We start from the raw sequence: 27,358 nt of genomic DNA, 5'->3' as shown, positions 1-27,358 counted from the left end.
GAGCAGAGAGCTTGCTTGTCTCAGCAGAAGTATGGAGTCAAGCCTCGTAACATTGAAACCAAGCATCAGTGTTTTTGCCATTTATTGAAGGATGAAGCTGGGAAGAGTGCAGAGAAGATTTAGGAGGATACTGCCAGGACTCGACTTGTTGAGCAGGCTAGGACTCTATTCCTTGGAGCGCAGGAGGATGAGGGGTGATCTTATAGAGGCGTATAAAATCATGAGAGGAAGAGATGGGTCAGACGCACAGAGTCTCTTACCCAGAGTAGGGGAATTTAATAGGAACCTTCGGGGTAATGTTTTCATGCAAAGGGCGGTGGGTGTGTGGAACGACCTGCTGAAAAGGTAGTTGAGGCAACTTTTAAGAAACATTCAGACAGGTACATGGATAGGACAAGTTTGGAGGAATATAGACCAAATGTGGGCAGGTAGGATAAGTTTGATTGGTAAGATAACAACTGCACTACCATTCCCTGAGCACTTTAATTGTTCCTGAATGTCTGTTAAGCAGGGGAGACATTAGTCATTAATTATCTTGCATCTTTGTGAGCAATGTATTGGTGAACGCTGTCGTGATCTCTGTTATAGAAACTAATGTTTACCTAAGAAGAAGTCTGTGAAGGGTCCCGACCCGAAACGTCACCTATCCATGTTCTGCAGAGATGCTACCTGATCTGTTGTGTTATTCCAGCACTCTTATGTTTACTTAGTACCTGCTCACCTTTGACGTTTGGCACAAAATGCTGGAGTAACTCAGCAGAACAGACAGCATCTCTGGATGGAAGGAATGGGCGATGTACGGGGTTGAGACCCTTCTTCAGTTCTTTTGAGGTTTTTTCTCTGTTGTGTCCCAGCCAATGATGGCACGGGTGCGCAGCGGTAGAGTTGTTGCCTTACAGCTCTTGCAGCGCTGGTGACCCGGGTTCGATCCCAACAGCGGATGCTGTCTGTACAGAGTTTGCACGTAATTCCTCGGTGTGGGATTTCACCGAGATCATTCAGTATCCTCCCAAACTCCAAAGACATACAGGTTTGTAGGGTAATTGGCTTGGTGTATGTGTAAATTTCCCTAGTGTTTGTAGGATAGTGTTAATGTGCGGGGTGATCGCTGATCGGCGCGGACATGGTGGGTTGAAAGGCCCGATTCCGTGCTGTATCTCTAAACTAAACTGTGAACAATCAAACAATAAAACAGAAGATAGACACAAAATATACAGGTTGTTTCTTGCATTTATCTGTATGTCGTACCTTGCTATCTGCTGGTTGGATACAGCATCTTGTAGTGACCACATTACAAATAATTAAATGGTTATGCTGATGATGTGAAAAAGGAACTAAATATGTTTGTTTTTTTAAGAATATGCGAAAATTGTTATGTTCAAAGTGCTGGTAGCCTGGCTCAGTTGCAATTGTTCCTTAGCTACTGCCTTATGGTTAAAAGCCACATGTTTCTTGTAATAGTGATGATCCTGGTGTAAAATATATGATTTGCAAACAGTGAGCTTGAGTGCACTGGTATCCAATTCTATTAGTCTTGTGAGGTTCCTGTAGGCGCTTACCTGCATTTTGTAGCGGTTGATTTGAGTTTAAGGCAGTGGTTATGGAACAATTGTACTTGGCCCAAGCTACCAGCCCTTGATCAGAACTTTTCTCCCCTATCTTTTAAAAAACGTTTTCCCCCACATTATCTGCATAGCCAGTTAATTATTTGTAATATGGTAGTATAAATATCTATAGAAGTTCACATGGAACAATGGTAGCTTTTACTGAATGGCCTTAGTTGTGTTACTTGGGGAAGCTATGCAAATGGTACCTTGCTAACATGGCAGAGTCACTTTCTTGTTTCAAACTCACCAAGGATGAAGATGTTTGTAAGATTGTATGTTTCTTCCACTCTATGCAGGAGAATGTTTTGGAAGGAATTATCTGGTCTCTACAAGACTGGAAAAAATTAAGTTTAATATAAAGAGAAACATTTTGGTTTGTGTTCCATTAAGAACATTTATTAAAACAACAGATGGCCAATACTCTGATAATTAGTCAAGCATTCAGTCAGTGCACTGACACACACACATATGTTGCATCATGTGGCACCGTGCATTACAACCATGTCCTGTGGACAATGGCAGATATATTGCCAACATATTGCCTGATACCCTGGGCATCTGATTCTCCACCGTCAAGAAGCAGAGACACTGCACTCCCATCTACAGCCATAGATCATCATTGGATTCACTATGTTGGAGAAGTGAACTTTAAGCCCAGTAATCAATTCACATATGGATTTTTGCTTAATGTCTTCCTGGAAGTATTTTTCAGTTCTACTTCCTGGAGGCCCTCCAGTGCATTCAAATGCTTGTCTTGGCCTTTCTACCAATCCTTCGAAACATTGCCAGTTTGGCACATATTCCTCCAGCAATGACTGAAACAGTGGACAGACACAAAAAGCTGGAGTAACTCAGCGGGACAGGCAGCATCTCTGGAGAAAAAGAATGGGTAACGCTTTGGATCGAGACCTTTCTCCAGTCTGAAGAAGGGTCTTGACCCAAAACGTCACCTATTCCTTTTCTCCAGAAATGCTACCTGACCAGCTGAGTTACTCCAGCTTTTTGTGTCTATCTTCAGTCCAAACCAGCATCTGCCGTTCCTCCCTACACAATGACTAAAACAGTGTCTCACATAAATTAAACATTACTTCTTTGTCTTTAAGTTTAACGTCCTGTGTGTAGACCTATATATTTAATGCCGCATATATAAAATCAGAGCATTTGTCTTTTTCAACTGTACAATGCTGAATCAACATCTTGGAAACATTCACCAAACAAAAATATGATTGTACCTTCATCCCATAGACTGCAGAAGTTCAAGAAATTAGACCATCATCACCACCACCACCATATTCTCAAGGTCAGTTAAGAGAGCCCAGTAGATGTTTGTCTTCCCAATCACGCCCATATTTTTTGACTGGATATTAAAAGAAATTCTCCCAGCTGTAATGCAAGCAGACTATCCTTATCTCTTCATTCTTCGCTGCTAATAACTCTTGGTGCCCTTGTGTACACTGTCTATCGCAAAATGTACCTCTGTGCTGTTTCACTCATTGAATTTAATCTGCCATTCATCTGCCCACTCTCCTGTGCCCTCGGCAATGCCACACAAGTAGTCAATTTGGTTCCATGGACGGCCATGGACGGTCAGTTCACATCATTCATATACTGCAAACAAACAAGTCTCAGAGAGAATGTCCTTGGTGTTCCACAGCCCACATCCTACTGATCTAAATAAAAACTAAATTCATTTGCAATGCTCTAGATTCTTGTCTATTCTTTTGAGCAAAACCTTAAGCATTACGAAACTGATATTTGTTTCAGTATTAATAGTGCATATACAAAATGCTGGAGTAGCTCAGAGGGTCAGGCAGCATCTCTGGTAAAAGTGAATAGGTGATGTTTCAAAATCGGGACCCTTCTTCAGAATCTTCATAGTCGGATAAAAGATCCCGACCAGAAACGTCACCTTTCTATTTTCTTCAAAAATACTCCCCACCCTCTTAGTAACTCCAGCATTTCGTGTCCATCTTGGTATAAACCAGCATCTGCAGTTCCTTTTTATTATATATTATATTAATAGTGTCGACATATTTTTTTAATAGTTAAGAGGAATAGTCTGGCTGTTTTGCTGAGATATTTCATGGTCCATTTAGTGCAATTAGGAAATGCAAACAGCGGAAAAATTCTACAATATAATTCAAATTAAGCTTCCAGAAATATTTTTTTTTTTAAGAAAGATTTTGCTTGCGTGGCAATGTTCAGAATCTTCAAGACTGCAACTTTGTACTTTTTGAATGTTTAGCACAACCTTGATAAGATGTTATGAAGTAAAGTGTCTCCACAATTAACCCAATCAGCTGATCAGGGAAGTTACCTGTGTGGATCGAATTTGGAGATCTGGGATTCTCTTTCCGACCATTAACTTCAGGAGATATCCTCGAAATATTAGAAAATTTGCAGACTGGGCACTTCAGTAGTAAAGGAAGTTTAATGATGATAAATGTATACTGATCCACTTCAATAAGAAAAAGGAAGACGGCCACACTGCACTTTGGAATAAAAGAAACAAATAGCGCAGGTGTGCACAGGAGTCGCGGGACACAAATGATTATGAAATGTAATATCACTGGTCAGCAAAATAGGTAACTAATCTCTGGAATTTATTTCTAGAAGTTTGGTTCAATGGTTCTTTATTGTCACGTGTACTGAGGTACAGTGCAATTTGATTTGCCACAGTCATACAAAAAAAAAGCAACAAGATACATAACTACATAAAGATTAAACATAAATGTAAACAGCCACCACAGCGCCATGTGAGAATCCCCAGGGCACACATTATAAGTGGAGACTCACAGCCATCGGTTCAATGTCCAGGCCACACACACGCTCCTTCACCGTGATGTGACCAGAGTTGTACCGACCGCTGTCACTGTCTCTGCAGTCCGCCCGTCCGCCCGAACAGTCAGAAAGCCGTCCACACTCGCACCAGACTAAATTCTATTGTGTAGTGTCATCTTTTTGATTGCATGGCAACTCAGATTTCACTGTACCTTAATTGGTGCATGTGACAATAAATGTGAACTTGATGGCCTCATGGAGCGATGTCCTCTCAAACACCGAGATCACTGCACTCACGGCAATAGAGAAGTAATGAAACCGTCTGTGTTACTCTTGTTGTTACCTGTGTAAAGTGAAATACTGTTTGAGCGAGCCTGAACAGTTGAAGTGCAAGAATATAAAATTATTTATCAAGTATATAAAATGATGACAGGCATAGGCAATAAGACAATCAGAACCTTTTTCCCAGGATGGAGATATTAACTACTAGAGGACATAACTTTAAGGTGAGAAGGGCAAAGCTTGAAGGACATGTGCGGGCCAATTTAAAAAAAAATTTTTTACATAGAGTGTGGTGGGTGCCTGGAACGTGCTGCCTAGGGTGGAGGTGGAGGCAGATACAATAGTGATATGTAAGGGACTTTTGGATAGGTGCAGAAATGCACGGACATGGATAATGTGCAGGTCTTGCTGTTATGCTCAGCACAGACATTGTGGCCCAAAAGATCTGTTCCATGTATTGCATGTAACAGTTAGGCTGCAATGAAGCATATTGTCCATATTTGTGAGCGACGCTATAGAAAAGACATGGATGTGCAGGAGCAAGAAAATGCAATGGAAGGTTTACTGGATGGTACTTAGGAATGAGCAATTTCAACTGTTGGGAAAATTGAACGAGTATTTTTCCTTAGGCGAGGGAGAACTTAGGGGTGACCTTCAAACGCGAAAGATAATGTTCAAAATTACGATTGGGTTGGAGGTGGAAGTCTGCAGAGAATACTTCTGCTGGAGAAAATTCATGACAAGGTGCCTCGAGTTGAAAACAGATAGCAATAAATCAAAATTAAAGAGATCTCTTACCCTCGAGGGTCGAACGCTTACGCCCACAGGCAATAAATGAAAAAACAAAGGTAAATAAAAATGATGATATAATACGGAAAATTAGGTGAACACATGACAGAAAAATAGAAGTAGAATACAATGCTGCAAAACCTGAAATGAAAAAGATAACGTGAGAGGAATTCCACGGTTGGAATGGCCTGTTCTTGGCACTTTAATCTACTTCAGCGGTTGATTTGAAGCCACTCTCAGGATCCCTGCTACATAAGATGTACCATGTGCAGCCGAGCATTAGTCTTTTGAGGCTTCTCACCACAGATAAACAACTGGGCCAGGCATATACAAATGTAACAAAACATATTTTAAATAAAGAAGTAGAAACAAGGGATTGCAGATACTGGTTTACCGTGGAAAGACACAAAACGCCAGAGTAACTCAACAGGTCAGGCAGCATCCCTGGAGTACATGGATAGGCGATGTTTTCAGTCAGGACTCTCCTTGGACTGACCAGACTGATCGAAATGCTGAGTTACTTCAATATTTTTAGTCCATCCAAATTTTAGATAAATCCTTATTTGAATACTGAACTGAAGTCTTACTCATGCAGAATACCCTTGGTCAGTGCGGATACGGTGGTGGGTCCTCCACTGCCCCAAGATTGCCAGCTACCTGCACTTGGACCATGTAGTTGTCTCCAGAGTTGTCTTCTACTGAGAGTCTGGCTTCCAACTCATTGGTGTGGCCCAGGGATAGTGTGGTGCAAGATTTCTCCCAGAGTAATACTTGCTGCATCAAATAAAGTCTTTGACAGCTAATGAGATTGTGTTCCTATTAAAATACTCAAAATAACACTAAGACACACTTAAAGGCAATTAAATATATTTAAACTAACTAATGAAGTCAATTAAGAAAGGTTCACTTGGCACTCCTCCAGCGGCTATCTCTGCCCCCTTTGATTTCAATTAGATTGCTGCAAATCAGTTAAGATTAACCTGTTGCAGGCTAATGGGTACTTTACCCAGCTGGAAGCCTGCAATGTTCACAATAATCCAGTTTAGACATGCAGACAATACTGGGCATTGGAACATATGCAGATAATCACAGGATCACCCTGGCCAAAGCTCTGGTACCTGGTGGAACTGTTCATTAGTCTCCTGCCAGCAGTCTCTTCCTCATCTAAAAATTAGATTAAATCCAAAAAGCACCTCAAACATCCCATTGACACAAGACGCAAGGGGTAGGCCATCTAGGACTGAGATGAGGAAACGCTTTTTCGCCCAGAGAGTTGTGAATTCTCTGCCGCAGAAGGCAGTGGAGGCCAATTCGCTGGATGTTTTCAGGAAGGAGTTAGATAGAGCTCCTAGGCCCAACAGAATCAAGGGATATGGAAGAAAGCAGGAAAGCGGTACTGATTTTGGATGATCAGCCATGTTCATATTGAATGGCGGTGCTGGTTCTGAAAGGCCTACTCCTGCACCTATTTTCTATGTTTCTATGTTAAGACGACGATGTTAATTTCTGGCCTGTGCAAGGGTCATGGAGGTGCAAAAGGCTCAATGGAGATTACAAATTCAAGACCTATGATGAATGTAGGATATCAATGTCCTGATGCAGAGTCTAGATTCAAAACATGGACCATCCCTCTGCCTCCACAGATACTGCCTGGACTGTTGAGTTCCTCCAGGCTCTGCTTATTGCTCCAGGTTTCAGCAGCTGCAGTCCCTTGTGTGTCAGTTTACACATTATAGGTTGCGTTGAGTCATACAGCAGGGAAACACAAACGCTGCTTGTGTGCCCACCATCGATATTTCTCACCATCGGGATACAACTGGGCAAAACATATTGGCGTGACAAAACATATTTTAAATAAAGCCCTGTTAGCCTATTGAACTAAAGTCTTACTCATTCACAAAATCTAGGTTAGTGTTGACATAGTAGTGGATTCTCCATAACACCAGGATTCCAAGCTGTTTACACTTGGACCATGTAGTTTTCTCCAGCCATGATCCAGAATATTGGCTTCCAATATGACTCTGGCTCCCAACTCACTGGTGTGGCCCAGGATAGCATAGCACAATTCCTCGCCCAGAGTAATAGTTAGCTACACACATAGATCAAGATCAAGATCTTGACAGCTAAATGAGATCCTGCTGCCATTAAAATACTGAAAGAAAACTCTACGATACTTAAAATGCAACCATTTACAGTAATCCTACACGAATCCCATTCTATTCCCCAAATTCCATCAAAGCCCCCTCTCCATTACATTCCCCTATTCACCGAGACACCAGGGACAGGTTACAATGGCCAATTAACCTGCAGTCGGGCAGAGTCATCTCCATTCCAAGCGGGGCGGCCATTAAAGTCAAACAGGTGGTGCACGGGGGTTGGACATGTTGAGGCGCCCCGCGGCACTGATAATATATTTTCACAGGGAAGGCAGAGTTTGTTGCGTTTTAATTTTGAAAAGCTTGCCCCTCCATGCCCTCAGAAAAATTCTACTCCAGTTGAGACCCGGTTGCAGGATTCTTGGAGGTCCCCTGCAACAAAGTGTTCCCACTGCTCCCTGTCTTGTCTGTTGGCACCAGGCCCCCGGTTGCCATCTTCCTGCAGTGCAATCCTCGTTGCACCAAGCGACAACGGAAACCTGAGCAAAGGCCAGCTGAAGTTGGTCTGAAAGTCATCCCCCTGCAGCACTCCTAGTGGCCTCTTTGGTCTGACCCCCCCCCCCCCCCCCCCCCCCCCCCCCCCCACAATGACCCCAACAAAAAAAAAAAAACTACATGAAAAACATAGACAAAAAATATAAAAAACGCAGAATGGCTGCAGAGGCCGAATGACGAGAGTCGCGCCGAATGAATGAAAGGTAGAATGACTTTGACAGCTAAATGAGATCCTGCTGCCATTAAAATACTGAAAGAAAACTCTACGATACTTAAAATGCAACCATTTACAGTAATCCTACACGAATCCCATTCTATTCCCCAAATTCCATCAGCCCCCTCTCCATTACATTCCCCTATTCACCGAGACACCAGGGACAGGTTACAATGGCCAATTAACCTGCAGTCGGGAGAGTCATCTCTCGGGTAGGCACTGATAATATATTTCACAGGGAAGGCAGAGTTTTAGTTTTAATTTTGAAGCTTGCCCCTCCATGCCCTCAGAAAAATTCTACTCCAGTTGAGACCGGTTGAGGATTCTTCTTTCCCCCAACAAAGTGTTCCCGTTCGTCCCTGTCTTGTCTGTTGGCTCAGGTATGGGGTTGCCATCTTCCTGCAGTGCAATTCCACAAGCTTGCCTGGGAAACCTGAGCAAAGGCCAGCTGAAGTTGGTCTGAAAGCTCATCTGGCTGCAGCACTCCTAGTGGCCTCTTTGGTCTGACTTTGAATGAATGAATGCATGATTGAATGTATGCATGGATGAATGAATGAATGTATGAATGAATGAATGAATGAATGAATGATGAATGAATGAATGTATGAATGGATGAATGATGAATGAATGTATGAATGATTGAATGATAGAATGTATGAATGGATGAATGAAATGAATGAATGAATGAATGAATGATGATGATGAATGAATGAATGAATGAATGTATGAATGAATGAATGGATGTATGAATGAATGAATGTATGAATGGATGAATGAATGAATGATTGAATGAATGAATACTTGATTGTCACATGTAACAAGTCGTAGTGAAATTCCTTGCTTGCATACCCAAGGTATGCAAATAGTCGCCCATAAAGGGTGCTTACACAGCTACAAAGTACCCCTGTCCCCCTTTGTTCTTCCCCCCCTGCCCTCCTCAAGGTGGTCCTTAAGGTTATGAGTTTAAGAGTTAAGTTTATTGTCGCAGTGAACAGCTTTTGTTGCGTGCTAATCCACTCAGTGGAAAGACAGCTGAAAGGAAGGGAGCTGAAGGGAAAAAGGCACTTTCTCCCGCGTCTCTGGGAGAAATGTCTGATACTGAATATCACACGTTGAAGTTGAAGCAAAAATAACATAAGCAGTGGTTTTCTTCCCCTCTTGTTATGTAAATCAGAAAACCTAAGTAATAACAATCCAATTTTGTTCACCTTGATATGAAGTATAGTCAGATTATTCATGGAAGGATGGAGAATAGAATGGTGGGTGAAGAATAGAATGTGAAGATAGACACAAAAAGCTGGAGTAACTCAGCGGGACAGGCAGCATCTCTGGAGAGAAGGAATGGGTGACGTTTAGGGTCGAGACCCGTCTTCAGACTGAAAAATAGAATTCCGCACATGGTGGAGGATAGAAAGCCATTCAAACTCTTCAAAAGAGAATTGGATAGGTTCTTGGGAGAGAATAACCTTCTTGACTGTGAAGAATGTGCATGAAAAGGTTGATTTACTAAGCCTCAGTAAGGGGCTGCATCTTATCTTTTTGTGTGATTCTATGTATTTGCTCTGACTGAAATAACTATATATCCACACAGCATCCCAGTGGATGATGACGGTACCACATTGGTATCACACAAGTCCCTCCCGGCTTGCAGTCATTCTGTAAAATCCAACGGTTTTGATCACGTTCTGTGTTCTTTGTCTTAGGGTTGAACCAATCCTGGCCAGGATCAAAGAAGACAGAAAGCGAATAATTCTTCCTTCCATTGACAACATCAAGCACGAGACATTTGAGGTGCAACGTTATGAGAATAGTGCCCATGGTTACAGCTGGGAGCTCTGGTGCATGTACATTAGTCCTCTGAAGGAATGGTGGGAACAAGCAGACCCTACTTTGCCGATCAGGTCAGTTGTCCTTTTAGTAGTATTTCTGTTACTATCCTTTCAGACTAATGATAAAACAATGTAAGATGTGGATTATTATCAGTGAATCCCTGGCTGTGCTTGAGAGACAGATTTTTAATGAAGCCCACCCAATGATTCATGTGTGGGATCAGGAATCATGGCCAAGGTATTAAGTGGCACGATGCATGCATGTATTGTTTGCAGCATGCAGTTAAAATAAAGGTTTAGATCAATCACTGAGGACAATTTTTACTTTCTCGAACTTATTTAAATTAGACCTCTGCAAGGAGACCTCGAGGCATGGAGCTATGACCCCCTTCATTGTGTAATATCATTTGTTGTTGGTTTGGAATTAACAACAATGGTTCAGAGGTGCCATATTTGTCATATGTGCAGCTACATAGAGAAATTCTGTTTGCATATTATCACATGTGGGCGTCACCATGTTTTGACACCGTTTTCAAAGTCCAGATGTCCGGTCCACCCACGCGCGCGTTCTACTGGAGGAGCTGCCGATCCAGGTAAGCACCGGGCCCCTGTAGGGCCTTCCTATGTCACCTTCGCCCGGTACGACCCACGAACCGATGCCCCGCTCCTCGCTCGGCCATCTTAGTGCCCTGGGGGCACCAGCTGCAGCCGACCTCGAAGGCACTGGAGGCATTGCCCCGGTTCACCCTCCCACATGCTCCTCACGTCCGATGTATCCAGCGGCTCCCTGCACGGCACTGTGGTCCGCCGAGCCTTAGAGCGCAAAACAGCCCGTGCTCTCATCCAAAAAGCCGACATGGTGGCGCAGCGGTAGAGTTACTGCCTTATAGCGCTTGCAGCACCGGAGACCCGGGTTCGATCCCAACTACGGGTGCTGTCTGTACGGAGTTTGTATGATGTTCTCCCCGTGACCTGCATGGGTTTTCTCTGAGATCTTCGGTTTCCTCCAACATTCCAAAGACGTACATGTTTGTAGCTTAATTGGCTTGGTGTATGTGGAAATTGTCCCTAGTGTGTGTAGGATAGTGTTAATGTGCAGGGATCGCTGGTCTGTGCGGACTCGATGGGCCGAACGGCCTGTTTCCATGTTGCATCCCTAAACTAAACTAAATTAAACTAAAAAAAAGATAGACACAAAAAGCTGGAGTAGCTCAGCGGGACAGGCAGCATCTCTGGCGAGAAGGAACGGGTGACGTTTCGGGTCGAGACCCTTCTTCAGACTGTACACATTAAACTAAAAAGAAGGCTTGAAGTGGAGATAGAAGGCTTGCCTGATTTCTGCTTGAAGTGGATGTCCTTATCTGAACCTTTGAGCAGTCTGGCATAGAAGACAATGATAAATTGTTCTCTAATGTACTAGACATCTCAGTGTCTTACAAGTGATTTATTCTTTTCTTGAGGGAGGGAGGCCTGCTGATTCCCAATGTCAGGTGTCCAACATCACAAGCTGTGAGATCAGTCAGGGACACATGACCGATCATCCCATAGTCATTCTGCCGCTTCAACCTTCAACCAGTAGGAGGCTCAGTCCAACAGTAGTGTGGTATTGAACAGGTAAGTTAGCGCCAGGCATTGCCCCTGAGATTGGCACTGCATTTGCACACAATGTCAGCAGGAAACTCAGATTCAGATTCAGATTCAATTTTAATTGTCATTGTCAGTGTACAGTACAGAGACAACGAAATTCATTTAGCATCTCCCTTGAAGAGCGACATAGCAAACGATTTGAATAAAAAATAAAAATAATAAGTGTCCGGGGGGGGGGGGGGGGTGATTGGCAGTCACCGAGGTACGTTGTTTAGTAGAGTGACAGCGGCCGGAAAGAAGCTGTTCCTTGACCTGCTGGTTCGGCAACGGAGAGACCTGTAGCGCCTCCCGGATGGTAGGAGGGTAAACAGTCCATGGTTGGGGTGAGAGCAGTCCTTGGCGATGCTGAGCGCCCTCCGCAGACAGCGCTTGCTTTGGACAGACTCAATGGAGGGGAGCGTGGAACCGGTGATGCGTTGGGCAATTTTCACCACCCTCTGCAATGCCTTCCGGTCGGAGACAGAGCAGTTGCCATACCATACTGTGATGCAGTTGGTAAGGATGCTCTCGATGGTGCAGCGGTAGAGGTTCACCAGGATCTGAGGAGACAGATGGACCTTCTTCAGTCTCCTCAGGAAGAAGAGACGCTGATGAGCCTTCTTGATGGAACTCATTCCCTAATGGTCTTAGATGAAACTTCATGGTGCCCAGTGGAGTATTTTACTGGGCGTTTACTTATCCAGTACAGTCTTAGGCCAAGATCATCTCTGCGTAAATGCTGGAATCCCCAAAGACCTCATTTCGGATGAACAATGAGGAAGAGGGGAGTACTGAACTTTCCTGCACAGAAAGTAGTTGTTTTAACAAGCTCAGCTGGCTGAAGGAGACTATCTTCTACGCTACAGACTGAAGGGCCATTGGGATCAAAACCACCTTGGGAGAAAGCCTGTATGAAATTTGCCAGCTCTGCCCACTTTCATTGAGATTAATCCATTGACTTTGCTTGAATCAACAGTAGATGTCCTCGTGACTGTTTGTGCTGTTGTACCCCTTGAACAGTGTTTTGGGACCAGTTGTCAAGGGCTCCGATCTGAATCAGTCTGAGGAAAAGTCCCAACCAGAAACGTCCCCTGTTCATTCCCTCCACAGATGCTGCCTAACCCGCGGAGTCATCCCAGCACTTTGTGATTTGCTCAAGATTCCAGCACCCGCAGGTCCTTGTGACTCCAAGTGCTGCTGCTCACTGTTATACCGTTGCAGGATTTTGGGAGAGATTCCCACTTGTATTTTGCCTCCCCAGAACACCATCGTCCAGAGTTCAAGGAGCTGGGGGTGGGTATGAGGGGAGGGTGGGGGGGGGGGGGGGGGGGGACAAGGAGCAGGAGGAAGGGAAGGGGAGAGAGATTTTTTTTTTTAAGCTCAGTTTCCTTCCAAGATCCCAAAGAATAGGATAAAATCTTAAGGAGCAACTCTCCAAACAAAGCGATTCCAAACTCTTCAGGAGCTGAATAACATGGATAGATCTGTTATTGTTCAGAAAGATGATCAAATGTATGCAGATACATAGAAACATAGAAAATAGGTGCAGGAGTAGGCCATTCGGCCCTTCGAGCCTGCACAGTCATTCAATATGATCATGGCTGATCATCCAACTCAGTACCCTGTACCTGCCTTCTCTCCATATCCCATGATCTCTTTAGCCACAAGGGCCAATAGATCAATATCCAAGTTCATAAAAGTGCTTGGACATGCAGACGTTACCAGTTTTTGAAAGGGTGCTACGAATGAACTGCGGGGGCTCTGATATAAAGGAAACAAATGAACTGAAAGAATGGACCAGACAGAATATAAGAATTATCGACCAGCCTGATGAATTGGAAGGTCAGAGCCGTTCAGTCTGACGAGCACATGGGTTTTCAACACTAGAGAATTGGAGGAACACAAGTCTTTTTGTTGATGGATATTAGTTATGATAATCTATGACAGGTAAACGTAATTAACCACCTGAGATTTCAGCTTTATTAACATATTTTCTGAGCCTCACGTCTCATTGCCGTGAAAAGTAGCCAGGCTTATTTATCTTTGATCTTGTTTTTCCAATGATTTGTTGAAGGTTGCCAGGTGTTTCCTTGCAAGTGTATGTGTTAGAACGGTGGCAGTTTCTACACTCTGGGCTGATAAGATACTGATTAAACCGTTCGAAGTAGTATTTTGACAGCAGTGTCACTGTTGCAACATTTAAACCGTGCAGCTTAGAAATTTCCATTATTACTTTGGACAAGTTATAAAAGAAGAAAAAGCTTCCACTTGGATGGGGGTTCGATGATTTGCTTCACTACATTGTTTATTCGGTTCTTTTTGTCCAGGCAGAGTATTCCTCAGTTTGCAGCCCGCTGGCCAAAATAGATGTGATCCCCTGAATACCTTCAATAATTTCGGAACTAAGAAAGAGGGAAGGACAGGGTAGACAGTCAGAACCTTTTTCCCTAGAGTGGATATGTCCAATGTGAGAGGGCATAGCTATAAGGCGAGAGGGCATAGCTATAAGGCGAGAATGGAGATGTGCGGGGCATTTTTTTTTACACAGAGAGTGTTGGGGGCCTGAAACGCATTGCCAGGGGTGGTGGTGGAGGCAGATAGGGTAGTGGCATTTAAGAAGCTTTTACATTGGCACCTGGATGTGCAGGGAATAGGAAAATATGTATCATGTGCAGGCAGCTGAGATCAGTTTTGATTTGGCATCATGTGCAGGCACAAACATTGTGGGCCAAGGGGCCTGTTCCTGTGCTGCACTGTTCTATATTCTTTGACTCTCAAGAGAAGTTCACAGCCAGTGAATTACTCTGAAGTAATATCACCTTTACTAAGTAACAAATATATAGTGCCTAAAATGTGCACAGCAAAATCGTACAAACCACAGTGTGATAAGGAAAATGTTCTCCTGTATGTTGTAACATTGAAGTAATGTAAGCCAGGAACTTAGCCAGGGAAACAGGAGTGTTCATCCACACACTATGCACATGTTAAGTGCATGGAGACCAAAAGCTGAGTATGACACTCAGCGTTATTGTGCAGGGATCGCTGGTCAGCGTGGACTCGGTGGGTCGAAGGTCCGGCTTCTGCGCTGTATAGAAACATGGAAAATAGGTGCAGGAGTAGGCCATTCGTCCCTTCGAGCCTGCACCATGGCTGATCATCCAACTCAGTATCCTGTACCTGCCTTCTCTCCATACCTCCTGATCCCTTTAGCCACAAGGGCCACATCTAACTCCCTCTTAAATATAGCCAATGAACTGGCCTCAACTACCTTCTGTGGTAGAGAATTCCAGAGATTCACCACTCTGTGTGTGAAAAATGCAGGATATAAGCAGGATACATACTAGTTCATAAATTAAACTAAACTAAACAAAACTAAACTGGGACAATGACAGGCCTTAGGTGTTTAAGATGGAGGTAGATACATTTTTTGAAAGATTACGGAATTAAAGCAAACTGGCATTGAAGAGGAGTTGACATCAGGCATAGATCAGCCATGAATATTTGGAGGGATAGGTGGCCTGCTCCCTTTTCTTGTGCTCTTGGGTACAGCAGATCAAGGAAAGACTCATCAGTCTAGGGTTTCTCGGCTGCTCAGACAGCTTGCAGAAGAAGCAATACCTTGCATTTGCTGAGTGCAACCAACCGTCTACTATTTCCCATTAATTGTAGGCCCAGGAGTCAAATAGAAATCCTCCATTGCATAATGTTATCTAAATATTTACCATGATTATACCTTGTATAATCTTCCCCTGGATTGTAATACATTAAATACTTCATTCACCCACAGATTAGGTTATAAATAGTGAGACAGATGACCAAATCATAAATGGATATATGAACAGAAATAACGTCAAATGTATGTACATATTCCCTGGCTAGGTTACAAATCTGCTCCACCTAGATGTAACCAAATTGAGCACAAAGTTCCTTGATTTTAACCCTTTTCTCACTTCACCTAACAGACTAGAAAGAAATGATGTAAGATTGTAGGAATCAACATCTCCAAGCAGTCATATTTCCAGCTAGGGGTGGCACGGTGGCACAGAGGAAATGCCTTACAGCACCAGAGACCTGGTTTTAATCCTGGCTACGGGTGCTGTCTGTTTGGAATTTGTACGTTCTCCCTGTGACCACGTGGGTTTTCTCCGGGTGCTCCGGTTTCCTCCGACACTCCAAAGGTATATAGGCTTGTAGGTTAATTGGCTTTGGTAAAATTGTAAATTGTCCCTTGTATAGGAGAGTGTTAATGTATGGGAATCGCTTGGTCGATGCGGACTCGGTGAGCCGAAGGACCTGTTTCGTGCTTTATCTCTGAACTAAACTAAATTAAACTACAGTAATATTAACAATGATGATTGTACTTTCCCCCCGTGACCTGCGTGGGTTTTCTCAGGGATCTCTGGTTCTTTTCTTTGGATGGAGTTAGTGCGCGCGCGGGTATCGCTGGTCAGCACGGACTCGGTGGGCCAAAGGGCCTGTTTCTGCACTGTTTCTCTAAATCAAACTTATTAAACGGGCGGTCACGGTGGCGCAGCAGTAGAGTTGCTGCCTTACAGCGAATGCAGTGCCGGAGACCCAGGTTCGATCCCTACTTCGGGTGCCTGTACGGATTTTTTGCGTTCTCCCCGTGACCTGCGTGGGTTTTGTCCAAGATCTTCTGTTTCCTCCCACACTCCAAAGATGTGGCTTGGTAAATGTAAAAATTGTCCCTACCCTGTAGGATAGTGTTAATGTGCGGGGATCGCTGGTTGGCGCGGACCTGGTGGGCCGAAAGGCCTGTTTCCGCACTAGTCCTAAGCGGGAAAGGGGCATAACTGGTCATTCCTTAGACCTTCGTGGCCAACCTCTCTGTCAGCTTACAACATGCAGCTTAATACTTGTAACATTATGCAACATAATCCTTGGCAATGCCAATAGCATATGTGATGTATAAATGGATCCCATCCCTTAAAGCTGCCTTTAATCAGAATTAATTCTGAATACATCAAAGTGTGCAAATGTAAAAGCTTTCACTCGGGTAACAGTTATGGAGAATTATTCTTTTCACTCGGGTAACAGTTCAATTTTTTTATTTTCCCTTTATGAGTTTGTTCCAAAATTAACCTATATGTCCGACACTGACAATTGAAACGCTGACAATTTTCTTACAAACTCTATTCTGTGAAGTGATTTGCGAGGCAAACTAAAGAAAAGATTCAAAGATATGCTCAAAGTCTTCTTGAAGAAATGCAACACTTCCAATGATTCATAGGTTTAAGGGGAGGGGAAAAAGATGTGATAGGGACCCGAGGGGTAACTTATTCTTACAAATGGCAGGTACACAAAAAAGCTGGAGAAACTCAGCGGGTGCAGCAGCATCTATGGAGCGAAGGAAATAGGCAACGTTTCGGGCCAAAGCCCTTCTTCAGACCCTTCTTACAAATGGTGATGGGTGTATGAAACAAACAGCCAGAGGAGGTAGTTGAGACAGGTACGATCGCAACATTTGAAGAAACATCTAGAAGGGTGCATGGATAGGACAGGTTTAGAGGGAAATGGGCTAAATAACCATTTGGGACGAGTATAGATGGGATATGTTGGTCGGTGTGGGCAAGTTGGGCCGAAGGGCTTGTTTCCTTGCTGTATGACTATATGGTTGCTGGGAATCCATAGCCATGAATTCTCAGAATGGAGAAGGAGCATTCAGGATGGTATTGAGAACCCAATCTGCAGTTTGCATATCGGGCTAATAGATCTCCATCATGGTCTGGTTTGGCACAGCCACCAAGCACGACATCCGGAGGCTGCAGCGAAATGTCCGATCAGCTGAGAAGGTTGTTGGCTGCAACCTTCCCTTCATTGATGAACTGTACACTGCAAGGGCCAACAAGCATCTGTAGATCCTTCCTTACAAGAGTTTCTTGTAAATTGATGTTGCTCTATCTTAACTTTGCCACTACATTCTAAAATTAATCATGATTAAAATGGATTCACTGACCATGCACTCTTAATCCCATTGTGCCAGAGATACACACAGCCAGTCGATGTTCAATGACAGGGATGATGCTTGACAACCTTCATTGTAAGCCTCGTGTTTATGGCAATATATCTGATTTTCTTTCCAGTCTACGTCTTGAAATATCTCATAGAGCTTATCCGTATTGTAAAAATATTCAGACGCAGGTCTCCAGAGAACATTTCAATAGCGCAGGTTAAGTGGGGTCTGTGAAAGTGAGAAGCTTTGTCTCGAAGGAAGTGCTAGTTACAAGTGCATTAGCAATGCTCTGAGTAGATAATCTACAGAAGGATGTAGAACATTGTGTTGTTAAGCTGTGAAATAAAACTGTCATTATCGAGGTTTTACACTGTGTGCCCAAAAGATTTTCGGTTGGCACAGAGAATTGACTCAGATTACTTTGATCTTTGGGTACAATACATAAAATGTTTAATTGCAATGATTTAGTTCAAGGAGGAATGTGAGACGTGTGAAATCCACAGCAAGCTGAGCAATTATGGGTAGATTACTCAGTACAACGTTTCATTTCAGAAGTATTTATTTTTAACTACTCCCACCATCATGTATTTAAAATGTGAAATTAATGTCGGTCCAATCTACTTAATGATATATAGTATCCGCACTTTCCCAGCCTTTTGGATGTGCAATGCAATATTATTTTCTGTAATCGAGTTAGATGTTCGGTGCAGTAGATAATATCATTCATATCTAAGCTCAAGTCTTGCTGTGCCTGTTGCTCATCAGATCAATATGTACAGTAGATGCATAATGAGACCAGTTCATCAGCAATGTGTGATCATTGAATCGTGTGATGGCATTCTAGATGGCAACTGCTGTGGTCCATCACTGAACTGGTTGGGAAGTCATTGGCAATGTGCAGCGTAGTTTTATGACGTGGAGACACAAGGAACTTTAGATGCAGGAATATTGAACAAAACTCAAAGTGCTGGAGTATCCCAGCAGGTCAGGCAGTATCTCTGGAGGGAATGGATCGGCAAAGTTTCAGACTCTTAATAAGGATCCTGATCTAAATATCACCTAAAAATCGCCTAAATATTCCCTCCAGAGATGCTGCCTGACTGAGTTACTTCAGCACTTTGTAGTTATGCTTCATTCTGGTTTGGGGGAGCAGTACAATATTGGAGGTTGAGTATGTGCAGGACTTTCATGGTAATACCCAGTCATAAGATGGCAGATTGAATCCTGATGGGCAGTCTGTGGGATCTGTATCCAGATACTTATTGGTACTAATTGGTGTTACTACTGATTTAATATTGCCATGTGTACTGAGATACAGTGAAACATTTTGCTCAAAGTTTCGTTTTTTTTTTGTTTATTTTATTAGAAGTTAATACAGCACAAAACAGTACAGTGGAACCTAATTTTAGGTGCCAACTATGTAATTAATCCATTCTATGTACAACCTCTAGTTTTATGTTATAAGAAGGAAGTAAGCAGGACAAGAAAAAGAAAACAATAGAAAGGGGAAAAAGTGGAAAAATAGATGGTAGAGAGTAGAAAAACGTGAAGTGTGTATATAAAAAATAAAAAAAGGAAGAGAGAAAGTAGAAAGTAGAAATAGAAGAGAAGGCCCCTTAAAAGAGAATTTTAAATCTGTATTCGCAGATGTAGATCTGTCCGCGTGTCAGCTGTACGGTACTGTGCATCACATGATTCAAAAAGTCAGAGAGACCAACTCCTTTTTAATGGTAGTCTGAGTTCAATGATTTTGACTGATTATATTTTTGTATTTTACAGTGTTTTAAAAAAAAAACTGGAAATGCCATGTCTTATGCTGCAGACGACTGCTGTACTGTATGGCTGTGGCACATTGCACAGAGAGATTTTTAATGGCAGATGAGTTCAATGATTTTGACTGATTATATTTTTTATGAGTTTTAATGGAAATAGTGCATCATTTATTTTATATTGATTAACTGCCTTTTTAAACATTGAAACTAGCAATGCTTCACAAATGTTTTTCCACTTTACTAAAATCACAGTGAGCCACTTTACCTCGCAGTTTCCTTGAAGCAGAAATAAAGGGGACAGTGAAACTCCCAACGTAGTGTAAGAACATTTACACAGATCATCCATTCTTAATGTCAGCAAATGGACCCAGGCAATCTCCAACAATGGAAAGACTCACAAATCACCTTTCTGTGTAATTAAAATGTGTTTATAACAATTAAGATGGAATGCGTGAGAAGATATTAATACATTTGAAGCTTGTGAGCTCAGCAGTTTGATTTACAGCTTGCAATTGATTCGTAGAAGGTGGATGACAAGAGGTCCAGTTAAATAAAACTTAAAGCACGAGACTTTACTTGTTAAAAGCAGATATTATTTGTACTTTGCCAAGGACTTTATACGTTGGTGGGATCTCTTTGGTTTGTGAGTCACAATACAGTTTTTATTGTTTCATCTTGTGCATTAGGGAGGTTTGTGCTGTATGAATACGACTTGCTGTAATCTAAATTATTTTAACATAAATTTTAAGAAATTGTGTACACACGGCACTGCCAGCCCATCTTTGGATTTGGTGATGGATTTTGGTGGCTCTGTTGTTTCGGCCCATACTCCTCCCCTCCCTCCCCCAGTGTATGCGGGACAAACCTATACCTAATGCTACTGAAGATAGACACAACATGCTGGAGTAACTCAGCAGGACAGGCATCATGTCTGGAGAGAGGGAATGGGTCACGTTTCGGGTCGAGACCTTTCTTCAGACTCTATGTCAGGTGAAAGGGAAACAAGAGATATAGATAGTGATGTAGAGAGATATAGAACAACTGAATGAAAGATATGCAAAAAGTAATGATGATCAAGGAAAGGTGGAGTCCACAATGATCCTTCAGGTGATAACGAGTTATACAGACAGTGCAACTTTAAACAGGACGACAGCCCTCTGCAGTTCTTTGTGCCTGCCACGCAAGTGATTGCATAACACTATGGAAAATAACATCTCAGCCATCCAGTGGTGATGCAGCCTTTGGCCTCTCCAAGGTAGTGGTGAAGGTTTTCGTGAAGGCATACGAGCTAAAGTGAAAGTGTCTTCCCCACTGTTCTTCGGTAAAATTCAGAGGGAGAATTATTCCTTCAGATTGAGTAACTTTCTCTCGTTCTTCGTCCAGGAGCTAATCCTGCCCTGAAATTCCATTAATCATTCCTGATGTCATTGCAACATCCCAAATGATTGCGTACCAATTTACTCATACCTAGAAACAATGGGTTTGTTCAATTTATTCACTCCATATGCAACCAAAGAACTGTTAATAGCGGTAAACACCTTCATAAGGTCAAAAGGGATGGGAGTAGAATTAGGCCATTTGGCCCACCAAGTCTATTCCGCCATTCAATCATGGCTGATCTATCACTCACTCCAAACCCTATTCTCCTGCCTTCTCCTCGTGACCTCTGACACCTGTACTAATCAAGAATCTATCTATCTCTGCCTTAAAAATATCCACTGACTTGGCCACTACAGCCTTCTGTGGCAAAACATTCCATGGATTCACCACCCTCTGACTAAATAAATGTTTCCTCATCTCATTCCTAAAAGAACGTCCTTTAATTCTGAGGCTATGGCCTCTAGTCCTAGACTCCCCCTAGACTCTCCCACTAGTGGAAACATCCTCTCCACATCCATTCTATCCAAGCTTTGTACATTCATGGCAACAGAAAATAAGATCTCTAATCGTTAACTACTGTATCTTGAAGATTTTCGAAGATCCCTCGAAATATCATTGATGGGATGGGGGGAACGGGAAAGGAGTTTATTTGCCGGCTGTTGAACACCTAATCAACACGTTAAACTCAAATATATTATCATTAGCAACAAATACTGATTGAGTGTTAATTAATGTGCAGAAAATATTGCTCATGGGAAAGCAATTTTCAGTGGAGCAGCTGTAGAGTTGCCGCCAGAGACCCGGGTTCAATTCTGACTGCCGTTGCTATCTGCGCAGTTGTATGTTCTCCCTGTGCCCACTTGGCTTTATTCCGAGTGCTCCGGTTTCCTCCCTCATTCCAAAGATGTGTAGGTTAATTGGCTTCTGTAAATTGCAGAGGATTGTGGAGGATTCAAAGGTGGGATACCATCGAAATAATGTACAGCTGATTGATGGTCGGCGTGGACCCGGTGGACCGAAGGGCCTGTTTCCATGCTGTGATTCAAAACTTTCAACCAGTTCTGGTTCTGATGAAAAATGGTTGAAACACTAACTCTGTCTTTCTCTCTCCACAGACATTATGAAACGTTTGAATATCTGCAGCATTTCCTGTTTTTTTATTTTGTATTAGTGTTAATGCCTTCAATGATAGTGGCCAGCAGTTTTAAAAATGCATGTCGAACGTCACCCATTGTAACCAGAACTCTGCACAACATATCTGTACCTTCCACCTGTTTTAATTTATTATGGAAGGTAATAGTTTCCGTAACCTTTTTTAACATGGAAACATAGAAACATCGAAAATAGGTGCAGGAGTGGGCCATTCAGCCCTATGAGCCAGCATCGCCATTCAATATGATCATGGCTGATCATCCAAAATCAGTATCCTGGTCCTGCTTTCTCCCCATATCCCTTGATTCTGTTAGTTCTAAGAGCTATATCTAACTATCTCTTGAAAACATTGAGTGAATTGGCCTCCACTGCCTTCTGTGGCAGAGAATTCCACTACTCTCTAGGTGAAAAAGTTTTTCCTCATTTCGATCCTAAATGGCCTACCCCTTATTCTGTGAACCCGGGCCTGAACATTTTTCCTGCATCTAGCCTGTCCAATTCTTTAAGAATTGTATATCTTTCTATAAGATCCCTTCTCATCCTTCTAAATTCCAATGATATAAGCCCAGTCGATCCATTCTTTCATCATATGTCAGTCCCGCCATCTCGGGAATTAATCTGGTGAACCTATGCTGCACTCACTCAACAGCAAGAATTTGACCTGTTTTGAAATAGATGACCATTGGACATAAGAATCGGGAAAGAAGTAACTCAGGCCGCTATTCCATTCACACGCCATTTCCTTTAATACGCAGAAATTGATTGATTTGATTTGATTTGATTCAGCTTTGTTATCATTGCACAAATACGAGAACAGGTACAACGAAATGCAGTTTAGCGGCTAATCAGAGTTAAAACAATATGTGCAATGTGGATGAATAAACTAGTACATAGGCAATAAATATATACAGATAAAAGAGTATAAAGTCAAGTCAAGTCAAGTCAAGTCAAGTTTATTTGTCACATACACATACGAGATGTGCAGTGAAATGAAAGTGGCAATGCTCGCGGACTTTTGTGCAAAAGATAAACAACAAAACAACCAAACAAATTATAAACACAATCATAACACACATGTTCTTTTACATAATAAATAATGGAAGGAAAAACGTTCAGTAGAGTTAGTCCCTCGTGAGATAGCCATTTACAGTCCGAATTGCCTCTGGGAAGAAACTCCTTCTCAACCTCTCCGTTCTCACCGCATGGCAACGGAGGCGTTTGCCTGACTGGAGCAGCTGGAACAGTCCGTTGCAGGGGTGGAAGGGGTCTCCCATGATTTTATTTGCTCTGGAGTTGCACCTCCTGCAGGGGGCGAGTGAAGTTCCCATAGTGCGTTCGGCCGAACGCGCTACTCTCTGCAGAGCCTTCTTGTCCTTGGCAGAGCAATTCCCAAACCAGATGGTAATGTTCCCGGACAAGATGCTTTCCACCGCCGCTGCGTAGAAGCACTGGAGGATCCTCGGAGACACTCTGAATTTCCTCAATTGCCTGAGGTGGTAAAGGCGCTGCCTTGCCTTACTCACGAGTGCTGAGGCGTGTGATGCCCATGTCATATCCTCGGAGATGTGGACTCCCAGATATTTAAAACAGTTCACCCTATCCACAGGATCCCCATTTATCCTCAATGGAGTGTACGTCCTCGGATGATGTGCCCTCCTAAAGTCCATGATCAGCTCCTTCGTTTTTTTGATGTTCAAGAGGAGGCTGTTATCCTGGCACCAGAGTGCTAGATCAGCCACCTCCTCCCGGTAGGCCTTCTCATCGTTGTCATCGTAAAGATAGCTAGCGTCGGGCCTGTGAGTTCAGCAGGGTGATGGTATTTTGGAAGAAGCTGTATCTCAGCCTGCTTGTGCGAGACCTGAGGCTCCTGTACCGCCTCCCTGATGGGAGGAGGGCAAATAGTCCATGGTTAGGGTGAGAGGGGTCCTTAATGATTTTCCCGGCCCGTCTCAGACACCGTTTGCGGTGGAGGGCATCCATGGCAGGGAGCGGGGCACAGATGATGTGCTGAGTGGTTTTCACCACCCGTTGCAGTGCCTTCCTGTCAGCTGTTGTGCAGCTGCTGTACCATACCGTGAAGCAAGTGGTCAGGATGCTTTCAATGGTACAGCGGTAGAAGCTGGACAGGATCTGGGGGGGACAGGTGAACTTTCTTATCTAATCCATTCAATGCAAATCTTAATATTTAACCAGCACAGAAATAATTGAATCCTTCAAACATCGTGATTTCTAGAAATATCTCTCTTGGAAAAACTGATTCAAACGTATGTTACAGCAGTACAGCAATTGGAAATGTTCTTGGATTGGTTTGGCAGTACCTGGATGTATCTGTATAACTGCAATGAAGGGTGAGCAACTTAGGAATGTATGTAACAATTAGCTGCCAACTGGCCCATGAATGACCCTTGTGTGTTTGGAAAGTGTAAGGTATTTCCGGAGTTTTGTTGAATCTCCCAAATCTCCACCATGGCAGTTGGAATGCTGCACGGTAAGCCTTCCGTTTCATGCCTACACGACGATGAAGGTTGAAACTTTCTCTCAGCTACTCGCTGTCAACTACGAAAGCAACAAGCTGTGGTGAGAGATGCAGTCAGGCAATTAGTATTGTTCCTGTGATCCAATCTTCCTCAGTGTCGAGGGGCCAGAGATTGTGTGCTGTACTTAATGATGTCATGCTTTATAGCTGCTGCTTTCAACAAGTTATGCTGTCAGATCAGTTTGAATGTTCATTGCCACAGAATACGGGGCACTAATTGCACCTGCGTTGAAATGCTCTGTTGATTTTAAGCATTCATGCTATGAATCGGAATTGTCCTTAAGGTGCTGTCCCACTGTATAAGGTAATTCAAGTTCCCGAGTTTCCCCTGATTCGAATTCGGAGAATTACGATAATAGCCTTTCGTAGGTACTCGGGGCTTTCGTGGGCATTTTTCACAGTGCTGAAAACACTTCACGAGTTCCCACATTTCCCGAGTACCTGCCGTTAGCATTACGAGCCGCTACGAGACATCCACGAGCTCCGATGTAGCCACTACGTACATTCTACGTACTTACCACGAGTTTGATTTTTTTTTAAGCTTGGGAGAGCTCTTGAATTACCTCGTACAGTGGGACAGGCCCTTTATCCCTGGCTTATCTGTGCCCTTTGAATTGGTGCCATAGAAATTAGAAGTGAATGTTCTCACCCACGAGTCATGGAAACAGGGCAATGGTTTTCCATTGGTGCTGTTACTTAAATGGCCTGTGTTTAAGTTTCAGTTCAGTTTCAGTTTAGTTTATTGTCACGTGTACCGAGTACAGTGAAAAGCTTTTGTTGCGTGCTAACCAGTCAGCGGAAAGACAATATATGATTACAATCAAGCCATCTACAGTGTATAGATACATGACAAGGGAATGTCTCTCCAGCCCAATCATAGCGAGCCTGGGATGGAAGGGTGGGGCTTACAGTGTCCCGCAACTAACATTCGCTCGCAATGTTAATCAGTGACCTGTTGCCACAGGTAGCACATAGAACATGGAACTCTACAGCATAGGAATAGAGTCTGGGGCCTACAATACCCTTGCCAGGTTAATCTCCTCTCCTCTGCCTGCACATGTACTATATCCCTCTGTTCCCTGCATATCCATGTGCCTATCTAAAAGTCTCTTGAATGCCACTATCGTACCTGCCTCCACCCTCACCCCTGGCAGCGCGTTCCAGCTCCCCATCACTCTCTGTCAAAAAAAACTTGCCCCGCACATCTCCTTTAAACTTTGTCCCTCTCACATTCAATCTATGCCCTCTAATCTTTGACATTCCCACCCTGGGAAATGTATTCTGACTGTCACATCACACAGAGTATGTTTGATCTGTATGCAGTTCAGTCATCAAGCAGCAGGGCTGAGTTGAGCTCACCCAGCGATGTCTGACCAAGAGTGGGAATGGTACTGCAGGTTAAATAAACCAAGCCAAGACGGCTACCATTTTGTCCCAATCCATGCCAGCTGCCCATTTCCCTTTCTATGATACAAGGCTCAGGAATTTTAAGTTGTGCCCATTACCACCGGCCTGGCGAAAACTGGAGGACTCCAGCCAGGACTCCAACTGCAACTGTCACAAGTCCAGATTATTATTTTTTAAATGGAGCAGGTCTCTGAATATCCTGCAGGGGATGGTCTTCAACACATTAAATATCTTTGTTTTATAATCATTTTATACTGATGCACTTTTTCTCAAAATTATCTGAAGTCCTAAGCCGCAGCCTTGCAAAGACGGGAAAGTCTTTTAAGAATCCGAGGGATTCATCATCATAAGTAATGCGTTGCCAATCACGTTAATGTGGTGACACTGAAGTTGAAGAAAGAATGACAAATGCTCACAGCATCACCAGATGTCAGCCAGATGACAGGCTGAATTTACACTCTCATTTGCAAGTTCTATTTACTTTGAGTTTAGTCCAGGCTTCACTCTGCAAAATCTATTAACCCTTTCTTTATTAAATTAACATTCAGTGTAAGCATTGGGCAAATTCATAGATGTACTCTTCTCATATGGGGATTTACCCGTGAACAATTCTGGTGCATTGAACTGTTGAGGGGGGGGGGGAGGACAAAAAGGGGAAGCCGGCGTGCGTTGTAACATTGTCAGCGCCGTTGTTGGCCGCTATTTGTGTACATTGGGCATGCAAGCAAATAATCTCACTGTGCCATGTGACAATAAAGTATTCCTATTCCCATTATCAGTAATATTTCAACAATGCACATTTGTACAATCTGAATTTATCATGTTTATAACCTGCATAATTAGGTTATATGGAGGGATATGGAGCTGTGCAGGGAGGGGAGGGGGGGGTTGGAGTGAGTTTAATTCTTGTTTACACAGGCCCTTCTTTTCATTGTTCATTACAATTCGTTGCATTCATTGTTGACTTGAAGTTTAATGTTTCTTTCCCCATCCGTCCAAGACCATTGCGAAGAGTTGACATTTCCTCCAACTTAATACCAAATAATGTTATCTTTTCCGGCACCTCCTAACACCTATCTCTTGACTATCTCTCTGACCTTTCTCAATGACTGAATCTAGCATTGATCTTCCCAGCACTTCGCCTCCCTGCCCCCACCTGGAATATTGGGCAGGCTGCATTCTTTCTTTCCAGACTTTATCCCCAGTAGATCCCTGCTAATTCATCCCTCAGATAATCCCAATAATTTTATGTGTTTGAAGGATCAGCAGATGCTGGTTTATACCAAAGATAGACACACAATGCTGGAGTAACTCAGCGGGACAGGCAGCATCCCGCTCAGTTACTCCAGCATTGTGTG

At 43.1% G+C, this 27,358-nt stretch overlaps 1 protein-coding gene across 1 annotated transcript in view; it reads left to right on the top strand.

Annotated features, from left to right (window-relative positions):
• galnt17 (polypeptide N-acetylgalactosaminyltransferase 17) overlaps positions 1-27,358 on the top strand; it is a 289,144-nt gene that overhangs the window by 124,109 nt on the left and 137,677 nt on the right. The window contains exon 5 of the mRNA XM_055658049.1: positions 10,028-10,225. Within this exon, the coding sequence (XP_055514024.1) occupies positions 10,028-10,225 (198 nt within the window). The remainder of the gene's footprint in view (positions 1-10,027; positions 10,226-27,358) is intronic.

The sequence above is a fragment of the Leucoraja erinacea genome, chromosome 28 (genome assembly GCF_028641065.1).
Source record: "Leucoraja erinacea ecotype New England chromosome 28, Leri_hhj_1, whole genome shotgun sequence".
Classification (NCBI taxonomy): domain Eukaryota; kingdom Metazoa; phylum Chordata; class Chondrichthyes; order Rajiformes; family Rajidae; genus Leucoraja; species Leucoraja erinaceus.
This window is presented reverse-complemented; position numbering and strand designations above follow the sequence as displayed.